The sequence below is a fragment of the Pollicipes pollicipes genome, unplaced genomic scaffold (assembly GCF_011947565.3).
Source record: "Pollicipes pollicipes isolate AB1234 unplaced genomic scaffold, Ppol_2.1 Scaffold_1600;HRSCAF=1878_pilon_pilon_pilon, whole genome shotgun sequence".
In the NCBI taxonomy this organism is placed as follows: Eukaryota; Metazoa; Arthropoda; class Thecostraca; order Pollicipedomorpha; family Pollicipedidae; genus Pollicipes; species Pollicipes pollicipes.
In genome coordinates this window covers 5,931,482-5,942,594 of record NW_023595962.1, presented here as the reverse complement: position 1 = coordinate 5,942,594, position 11,113 = coordinate 5,931,482, and the positions used below count along the sequence as shown (strand labels likewise).

At 53.7% G+C, this 11,113-nt stretch overlaps 1 protein-coding gene across 1 annotated transcript; it reads right to left on the bottom strand.

Moving 5' to 3' along the window:
* Positions 1 to 452: 452 nt before the first annotated feature.
* LOC119090450 (putative G-protein coupled receptor CG31760) lies at positions 453 to 11,113 on the bottom strand (the record flags this gene model as incomplete). Its single annotated transcript, XM_037213261.1, is given in 9 exon segments — positions 453 to 1,782; positions 2,238 to 2,289; positions 2,291 to 2,379; positions 3,880 to 3,979; positions 4,425 to 4,563; positions 5,602 to 5,722; positions 6,281 to 6,374; positions 10,273 to 10,382; positions 11,012 to 11,113. Coding segments are annotated over 9 exon segments (1,017 nt in total), but the record flags the coding sequence as incomplete, so codon positions are not given.

Below are 11,113 nucleotides of genomic sequence, written 5' to 3'. Positions count from 1 at the left end.
AGTCATTACGGCGTTTCACGACAGGCGGCCCACGCGTTCTGCGCAGTCTACGCAAGGTCACTGAATGGGATAAGGTCATCCGTGCCCGCATCAGTACCGGTGCCTCCGGCGACCACGTCAGGAAGCCAAGCTCTGAGCAGCAGCCAATCAGCTTCCGCCGAGACGTTCAACGAGCACATGGAGCACATCGCGTTGTCGTGCGCGGACGCGGCGTTTTTACACACGCGGAAAACAAATGAAACGCCATGACGGTGAGCGCATTGTGACATGGATCGAAGACGTCAAAACACGCACGATGTAGACCATGATCATTCATAAGCATGTTACAAAAGCAGAAGCACTTCGGCTGCAGCTGCAGTAATGCGTGAGGACCTGTACATCATTGGTCACGATTCGATATATAGATCCCCTCCCCCCCCCCCCCCCCCAATACACCCTCTCTCTCCCTCTCTCTGTCCCAGTGGTCCGCAGCCAACGGCAACAGCCAACACCACGTGTGACGCCCTGGGACCAAGCCGCGGTCATGCAGAGATCAGGACACCGCTTGAAGCGCAAACCACACAGCTCGCCGTTGCGTTTGGCAGCACCGCAAGGACATGACGGGAAGGGTTACCGTCCCTGAAATTGCTCACATAGCGGCAGACTCGGCGCGCCTCGCCTGTGACGCAGATAGCGGAAAAATACTGCCCCGCCCCAGTCTCTCACCTCACCGTGAGACTCAGGTCAACGCTGGCTCCACTCCGGAGTCTCTCAAAGTCAGCATGTCTCAGTCAGCATCCGTTGGTCCCCATCCCGCACCGTCAGCAGCGGCGTTCACCTCAGCGCCCGTCAGAGGGTCAGACCACCTCGCCGTCGGTCAGAGGGTCAGACCACCCGAGCACCGGTCAGAGGGTTAGGCTAACTCAGCGCCGGTCAGAGGGTCAGACCACCCCAGCACCGGTCAGGTTAGACCACCCCAGCACCGGTCAGAAGTTTAGGCTACCTCGCCGTCGGTCACAGGGTTAGGCCACCTTGGCGCCGGTCAAATGGTTAGGCTACCTCGGCATCGATCAGGGGGTCAGACCACCTCAGCACCGGTCAGAGGGTCAGACCACCCCAGCACCGGCCAGAGGGCGGGCCGCGCCGGCGGGCCATGGTCGGGTCGACATTGCTGCGGCCCTCGGCCCCGAGGCGGGGATCTCCGCGCCTGGAGTGTTGTCAGCCCCAGCCGGCGTTCTCGCGAGCCGATCACCCCCTCCCCCTCCAACCACCTCGAGGTCGTTGACGTGTTGTTCTGACCGGTGAGGGGCATCCGACCGGGCGGACTTCCCTGAGAGGACACGCCCCACCCAGACCATCGTGATCACAGCTTGTCCTTGCGAGTGCGCCAGCGCCTCATCGCTCCCTTCCCCTCCCTCAGTCTGGCAAGGAAACTGCATGTTCACGAGGACATCGACCGCTGTCTGTCCGGCGGAGGGCCCACTCACAACGGACTTCGGTCTGTCTGTCCGGTGGAGTGCTCACATCCAACGGACTTCGCCCCCGGCCTGCCGGCTCCGCCAGACTCTCTCCGGCCAGACTGCGGGCCGTCCATCAGACCTCGTTGCCTCTGAGAGCCAGACTGTCGGGCCCCAGACTGGTGTAGGCGTCCAGCCGCAGCGCCGCGCCAATGCTCGACTTCCGCCGGCCGGGCGCGCTCTGTGAGAAGTAGCCCTCGCGCCGCGGTTTCAGATGACGGTTGTTGGCCTCCATGTGCACGATCTTCATGAACTCGATCTGCGCCGCCAGCTTCTGCACCTCCTCCTGTGGTGGCACGGGTTACAGGTCAGTTGGCTTGCAAAGGTCATGCAGGTCATGGCAAAGGTCATGTGTTCGCACATGTGCAGGGGCTAGTGACAAACACCGGCGACAGAGGTCGTATAATTTGCAAAGAACGCGGACGTCCGTAATTAAGGCAGCCTGCAGAGGAGGCATAGTTAACACGGAACCCATGAGCTGTGCGCAGAGGTCACGTGCCTTCAGAGGTCACGGAGGAGACGGATGGGCCGAGGTGCCTTCAAACATAGTTATACTTATTCAAGCTGTCAGCTATCCACAAACAACGAGTTTCTGTTCTGTGTTGTGGTTCGGCATGTGACAGCAGCAAGAAACCTACCACTTTCTTTTTAACTGGTGTACCAGAAGTGCTGAAACACAACGGACCAACATTTCACAATTTCACAATTCTCCGATAACTCTCTAGAGGCGGGAGTATGAACCTTTAGTTCTTCATTCTCCCGATAGATGCTGATGTCCTCCTCGTCCTGGCTCGATGCCGTTCAGGTAGAAGGAGGCGGCGGCGCCGCGGGCCTGAGCCCGTGCGTCGTATTCGTCGCCGAGCCCGACGGCGATTCTGTAAAACTGTAGCAGACGCTCTCTTCAGGAGGGCCTCACTTCAGCGCACCACTCACGCCCCCAGGCCAAAATAAGAGGAGTGGTTCATGACGGAGAAGCGGAATACGGAGCCGGTGACGGGTAACCGTTTGTGGATATCATTATTTGCGAGACTGTGGCAGGGAAAAACGAATGCAGTCGTTTTCGTGCGGCGGGATATACCGATTATAAAGAGGGAAGCCCTTCCTGAACAGGGTACGCCGCCACGCACGCATAAGACTGCATAGCACGCTACTTCGCTATCACGTAAAGCATAGGTGGTGCAGCTAGATAGGCGCACGCTTCAGCCTCGGCGCCAATAAGAGTGCAGTGGTGATGCAGTGTACATAACATCTCCGCTGAAGCCGGGAGCTATTTTCGCCCGCGTGGTGAAAAAGAGGCTGGCATGCACCTCTCGCCATTTCATTCAAAACTGAACTAAGCTCGTCGACAAAAAAACGTCGGCAGCATGGCGTCTCAGGGATACCAGCCGCAGTCGGTTCGGTCTCTTGGCGTCAACCGATGAACGCCCAACTCAGGTCACACATTATGCTAAAGGATCCAAGGTTACATTTAGGCCACGACTTCCTTTACATGTCACGATACCTACTTAGCCCTTTTGTCGCGAAATCACGTTCTGAATCAGATTTAGTGCGCTAAGTGGTCAAAGCATGATCTATGATAGCAAACTGTCTTCCTAAGTCATTGCAACACATTGATTAAGGTCATGAACTGCAAAAGTGATTGATATTGTTGCAGACTGTTACACTCTGCAGATCGTGCGCCCATCGGTGACATTCATTGCCAGTGAAGAAGAAGAAGAAAAAAAAAACACCAAACACTTTTGAAGCAATTACGACTTTGCAGCCCTCCAAATCTCACAGCTCAGCGAGTTCACACGGTTTGGAACCAATTGTTGTGCAACGCACGCCATGAGCGGATTCGAATATCCAAGATGTCGCGACTCTTCCTTCCATCGCTCTTTAACGTTCCCAGAAATACCGCTTGGGAATACCACAGACACTCTGTTAAGGATAGGGCCAAGTATCTTACCTTGAGGAACAGGCCAGTGTGATAACGGCACCGTGTGCACACTGTGTACACCACCTTATGCGCCGAGCATCTGAACGGAATGATCGGATCATTCCAACGGGTACTGTGTGCGGCCATCAGGCCTCCTTCTTTGGGTTGTAGGGCCAGCGCAGCGGGGGCGCCGGCTGGCTCCAGAGTGCACTACTGTGGGTCACATGACACCTCGGTGGCGGTGCTGTGCGTACCCTATCTCTGGCACCAAAAACAAAGGCACAGCACCGTTGACGAGACTGTTCAGTCTCCTGCCTTGGGCGCCAGGATCAGTGCGATGGTGTTAGTGGTGCTGAGCTAGGTCCTCACGAAGACCGTTAAGTCTCCTACCTTGGGCGTCAAGATCAGTGCGATGGTGTTAGTGGTGCTGAGCTAGGTCCTCACGAAGACCGTTGAATCTCCTACCTTGGGCGCCAGGATGAGTGCGATGGTGGTGGTGGTGCTGAGCTGGGTTCTCACGAAGCCACACAGATACTTCACGTCCGGTCCGGACGGCACCAGCAAACTGAAACAGAGCCGCAGGCAGCATCAGCCGCAGCTCAGCCTACAGCGGCGACAGCTGTTTGGCAAACAAGTCAGCTCGTGCAGTGTCTGAGCACGCCTGGCGCGTCATGTCCATGCCATGTGGCAGTCACACAGCGTTTCAGTTTGCACGTCGCACCTTATGCCGGATACCCCCGACCTTCCAGCTCCATGTCGTGCCAGTCCCAACCGCCCGTCAGTTCCACGCCGTGCGTCAGAGCTACTCCACGCGTCAGTCGCTCCATGCATCAGTTCCATGTGATGCGTTAATGCCTCGCGAGGCTCCACGTCAGTATCCTCGCGTCCTCGCCGGGCCCTCCACTTCCTGCGTTTTCGGGTCACCGTGGCAACGCAACACAACACCGTTCCACGTCACCGGTTTAGTGGCCGGTTGCCAGCTGGCCCCACCACCACGAGTCGTCACTCACTGCACCATGGCCATGGTAATGTTGACGATGGCGATGTTGTAGATGGCCCAGCTGATGTACTTGGCCTCGTCGAACAGCGTCTGCGCATTCCGCACGTTGACGCACACCTTGATGCCCCAGAAGAGGAACAGCAGCTCCCCTGCCGCACAAGTATAGTCTCCGTCATTCAAGCCTCAATTCACGACCGCGGTATTTCACCTCGCGCTGTACTACGCGGCATGGTGTGTGCAAGAGAGAAACCTTCGGAATGACACTCGGTTTCTCGTCACATAACGACACTCTCAAAACGACGACACTCACTACATCGCCGTATAACGACACTCACTTCACCGCCATATAAGCACCCACCCTACATATCATCATATAACGACACTCACTACATCACCATATAACGATACTCACCACACCGCGATAAGACGACACTCACTACATCGTCATATAGTGACACTCACTACATCGTCATATAACGACACTCACTACATCGTCATATAATGACACTCACTACATCGTCATATAGCGACACTCACTACATCGTCATATAGCGACACTCACTACATCGTCATAAAGCGACACTCACTACATCGTCATATAACGACACTCACCACATCGTCATATAACGACACTCACTGCATCGTCATATAACGACACTCACTACATCGCCATATAACGACACTCACTACATCGTCACATAACGACACTCACTTCATCGTCATATAACGACACTCAATACATCGTCATATAGCAACAGTCACTACATCGCCTGATAACGACTGTACCGGCGTGAAACTGCGCAGTCAGGCGGCCCAGCAAATTGACCCGATCGATTGACCTGATCGAGCGGCTGCAACAGCCCGATGTTTCAGGGTATTGTTTTCAACACCTGCGCCTCTGACGTCAATTCCGCCGGGCACGTGTCCCGCGGACGACCAGAGTTTCATTAGGAACGTGCCGCGTGACCAAGCGCTTGCTAACTAAGCCCGATGTGGGACAAACACCAGAAGGACAGGCAAAACAGCCAGTGTTTGGCGTTCACCGTCAGTTCATGTCATGTCAGTATCGAAAAATGAATGAAGCTCTGCCCCTCTGTAGCAGTTTGGCACGAGTCAGAGCACAGGCGTGACCGGTGTCGTCACGCTTGTGACGACATATTGGGCTGTGGGCGGGGGTGTGGGCTGACCTGCCGCTATGGAGTGGTCCCACCAACCGAACTCGCACTGCCGGAACTGGAGGCCCTCGGCGTCCCGCACAACGACGGCCTTCGGAGGGTCACTGATGGTCCACGAGCTCAGGTAGATGATCTGCAGCGTGCGGACACACGGGAGGTGGCAAGGGCTCGGTGTCATGGGAGGCGACACGAATCCGGTGTCATGGGAGGCGACACGGATCGTGTGTCCCCGGAGGTGACACGGGTCCCGTGTCAGTTGGAGGTGAAACGGGTCAGGTGTCAAGAACTAGGTCAGGTGTCATGGGGAGTGACACGATTCAGGTGTCGCGGGAGGTGACACGGGTCCGACAGCTGATACAGGCCTCACTACAACTACAACACTACACTACAACAGACACGTCTGCGAACTAACGCAGGGCTGCGAAGTGAAAGTGGCAAGATCTGCCAAAAGGAGACTAGTCTGCCGACGAACACAAGGCAGCCCACTTTTACCGATCTCCAACTGGATCCAGGGCTTTCAACTGGACAAGAAACAATTTCGCCGAATGAAGCAGAACCACCGACTGAAACAGGTCACACAACTGACACCGGTCGGCAGTCTGCGTTCTGCATTTAAAAACGTTCACCCAACACGTGAATTGAGTCACGTCGACGAGCCGTTGCACCCAACGTCTAGTCGCCGACTCTTTACCATAATGAGCAGAATCGGGAACAGCCACTGCAGCAGCTGCTTGTCCGTGAGCTTCAGCTTGTGCGCCGACTTCACCCGATACGTCAGGGACACCCTGGAGCGTGACACCTGGCTGGTGACAGGGCGGAGCGCGGCGCAGGGTACCGGGCACAGCTCTGACGACACACAGCAGCACACACAGCGGTACAGCACAGCACAGCAGCACAGCACAGCACAGACGAGACGGGTGTGTCGTGACACGGATGTCGGCGTTCTCCGGGGAAACGCCTGGAGCTGTGACCGGATATGGTTGTCGGATATCTTAAGAGATCGAGCATCGCACGTATCGCCTTCTTGTGATGATTCTCATTGTGTGTGATGTGATTTACGGGTGATAAAACCTAGACAATGAAGCTTTTCAGGCTCATATGTACAAACGTATGCGTACAATATATATATATATATATATATATATATATATATATATGTATATATATGTGTGTGTGTGTGTGTGTGTGTGTGTGTGTGTGTGTGTGTGTGTGTGTGTGTGTGTGTGTGTGTGTGGGTATGTACACATTAGGTATGCGTTGGGAAAACCGTCTTTCGTGGCAGTGGTATCTACGGAGGATATACTGACGCAACATCCGTACGCTCATTTACGGAGCAGCATCGTGTGAAACTTGGTTGGCTGCTCTGACCAGGCCTTGCGACCTCAGTCGACGACAGCAATAGATCTGCACTGATCTACGGTTCGGCACCTCTGTCAAGGTGTTGCAAATGACTCAAGTGTTCTCATGTGTATTGTTTTCGAAGATTGATAACGACCTTAAAAAAGGTGTCATCGCCGACTGCCCAGTCTATTACCAGCGCATCTATGTGTAAATGCACACACACTATATATATGTATATATATATATATATATATATATATATATATATATATATATATATATACATATATGTGATTTGTGGACGGTATATTTGCCCACCTTAGGCACTTGGTCTGTCGTTCGTTCCTACTCTGGTTAAGGAGAACAGAGCCTAATTCTGAACAATCCCCAAATGGGCGGATCCCTGGTCGGCGCACGACAGCCTTTAATAAGATGAAACTACGAGCTCGTGCATTGTCCAACACAAATGCTGGTTTTTTCGTGAGTCATTTTTGGTTGATCTCACGTCTCTGTGACGCCTGGTCATTGAAATCTGCGCTGGCTTACGATTCGTGTTCTACAGGGTTTTTTCTTCACGATTTGAGAACTCCACATCCCTGCACTTACCGAATGGGCAAGATAAGATTGTAGTGATTTTGTAATATTACAGGCAACGCCACCTTGTCATGCATTCGATCTGCATGCAAGGAAAACATCTCCTTGAAAACAGCTTCTTGAACACGAACGCACATTTACAAACTCCAGCAGGACCCAACCACACGTGCTGATGTCTTGCTAACGGCGTGTTCATCTGCTGAACGCGGGGAGGGAAGGTCTGCATTCCTAGCTCCGAGGCTCCACTGATTGTGTAACAGGTACCAATCAAAATGGCCGATAATTTTCAGCAATATGTGCCAGATTGAGTGTACTTTGCCCATTTTGAGTATCTTTACTTACACTTTTAAACTTGGCGTTGCAAGTGAAATGTCCTGTCCTTCAAGAAAGGCGTGGTCGACACATGTTTGAGTACGTGGCAGCGAGCACGCCATAGTAAAAAAGAATCATTCGTCGCAATTAAGCTTGATACATATCACGGTGGTGGGCTACAGGTGCGTCGCTTTTCAGCTGGCTCAGTTCAATTAACTGCGTGTATAAACGCATTTGGAAGGCGATACAACGCAGGAATTTATTGGGACCCTCCGCTGCCGCGCTCGGCAGACCGGGTGGACAGCTCACAAAGAATTGCTTTCATACATTGGCGAGTAAGAGGCTCCTAAAGGCATTCATATACAATGCGGGGAAAAGAGCTGCGTCGCACTCGTACTTATTTGTGCCCTCTCCCTTCCCCTGAAGGCCGATAAATCCATAGTCTTCTTGTAGCGGTGTTTTCTGCAATAAAAAAGTGTCACCCACAAGATAACAATATTCGCGTTTGTCATCACCGTAGTTGGCCCACGTCGCAAAACTCGTCAAACCGGCACATAACTTACACCATTGGCCAAGCTGTCCCTACTTGGGATTTGTCAGCTTGCCCAAGTTCTTGTTACCAGAAAGATGTTCTTGTTTCTGTTTCCTCTGTTCTTACTGCAGTCGATCTTTCGATCAGTTTCCCACTACGTTATGCGCTACGGACCGCCTTGTCGTTTCAATCCGAATGGTTGAACCCTTGCAGACGAAACGTGCGACCGCAACCTTCCGAGGTAACGTCAGCAACCTCTGTAATTCTGGTCCAAGTGCGGCGTTAGGGCAAATTACTTGGCGGTGCTGCTGCGAGAGAGCCAGCAACACAGCTGCGAGCGAGCAAGCTAGCCGTGGACGTATCTCTGGCTCTGAGGTACTGCATGATCTGCACGGCCACGACTTCATCACTGTCTCTACGCGCATGCACCGTCATCAAATGACGCGGCGGCAATCAAATCTCTGCAGTAATTTGATCAGTCACTCAGACAGTGAGCAGCAGATCGAAAAGTGGCGACATCAAGGCTCCTTCATTTGAGTACGACGTCAGCCCAGCTATGAAATCAATATCCGTCCACGGAGTGCGTTGTTGAAGGTGGAGGGGCCCGGTAACTCAGTTGACCGGAGCGCCTGTATACGGAATTGACCATCCCTTTGCGGGGTGGGTTCGAGTCGTTTTAAACGCTCATTATTTGCCCCTGACCGGAATAGCTTGCAGCTGGTGGCAGCGGCTACGGTAGAGGTCAGATGCGTCAGAGGGCTGGACGGACCGTGCCAAGCATTAGGGCACGTTAACCTGCCGCATTTCTGCCGTTGACCTGGCATTTCACGACCGGATGGGGGCGTTAGGTCTCGCGCGACCAGCGCTGCTTAGTGTGGGCTCTCATGCCAAAAATCCATCTGAGCCAAGGGTTTGAGCTAAATCTTAAAACAGAAAAGACAAAACCGGAGAGCTGCACGCACTGCAGCACATATACAAATAATCTAAGTAAAAAGAGCAGGTCGGGCCGTGACAAGAACAAAAGATCGCATCAAGCAAAGCCCATACTTCCTGCAAAGTCGGACGGTAACCCCACTAATGCAGCAGAACGACGAGCCGTAACCCAGCGCACCAAACTGGGCAAGCCACCGCCGCGGGCATGTAGGAGCGCGTAGCATGGCGGCGGGCAGCGACTGCTACTGCGCGTCGACAGGATATTGCTTTCGTGGAGGAATCCGGGACACTGTGGCGCGAACGCGATGGAGCGCGCCCCGGCGACCGATTACCCGCGTTACTTGCCGCATCAAGCTGTGTGTTGCGCTGCTCAGCGGTGTGTTAATATATCCGGGTCTGGCTACGGAACGTGGCCGGCCGGAGCGCGAATGCAGCACGGGACACGTCATATCCGCCAGTGGGGCGCCTGCACTAGACTATCGGTCGGCGAGGCACCAGCTGGCGCCAGCACCAGGCGCCAGCACCAGCTGCCTGTTCAAACGTTCGGAATGTGGCTTAAAGGTGGGGTGCTGGGTATGGTCGAGTGAACCGTGATGCGAACATGGCCAAATCGCAAAACAAATACACGGCCAAATCGCAAATGCAAAGTGTTACGACCACATCAATAGTAAGGTGCGTAAAGCGATCGTGTATTTGCAGATGTGCCATGGTTCCATTATATGCCGTACTCAATGATCGCAAATTTCGCGTTCTGTCTTCGGTGAAGACAACCCGCCACCGAAGGATTTTGTGGCGCTGAATGCGGTGCAATGAGTCAGTAAAAACAGTCTACGTGTTTCACAATTCCGAGTTTGCTCTAGGCTTGGAAGTACCTAAGCTTTCAAGGAGTAGAGAATTGCATACAAACTTTCTTTGAGCCAGCGCTTGGCTGATGGCTACATGGCACGTGCCGTATTGCTGTTAGCACTCACCGCCAAGTTTTCAAGAGAAGCGCAGAGTACGTGATGCAGAAGCCCATGTGGCGAGTCCACTTGGTGGCGACACAGCTGTACACGTCCAGTACGGGAAAGATGGCGGCCATCTAAAACAAGGTGGCCGCCATTCACCACCGTCAGACGTCGTTTGCAACGCTACACTGCAAACCAATTGCGCACCTACTGGGCAATAATTTCTGAAGCCTAAGCCAGCCTCAAGCTCTTCCCTAGCACCGCGGGCAGAAAATCTATCAATTAGATAGTCAATCAGGCTCCAATCATCCAGCCGGCAGACAATCGGTGACAAGCCAGACCTTCTAAGTCAACGTCACACTTCGGACCAGTCTCTAGAAACCTCGATTTGACCCCGCCTGCCATGTCTCGCCAAACGCACCTCCATGGCGTCTCAATGAACGTGTCGTGCAGTACACGGTGCCACACGGAATCACGCCGTGCCACGTCGTTTGCTTACACTTCTCAGCATCCGCACCCCCATACATGGGGCATATCACCACACCATGCTAATGTCATGTCATGCGAGACCTACCCACTCCACCCACGCCGCATCATGTCACACCACACCATGCTGAACGCGACGAGCCTCCATGCTACGCCATGTGTTGCGGCAAAACTCCGTGTCGCGTCACTTAGGGCGGGACGCAAGTCCATGCAAGACCATGTCACGCCGTGTGGGAAGGGACAAGCACCATGTCATGCCATGTAACGCGGGACACACCTCCATATACATGGCGGCGCAGCCGAGCAGCGTAACGGTGAGGAAGATGGGCGAGCCGGACTTGATGACCTTCAGCCGCTTGTACCGCATGATCAGGCCGAT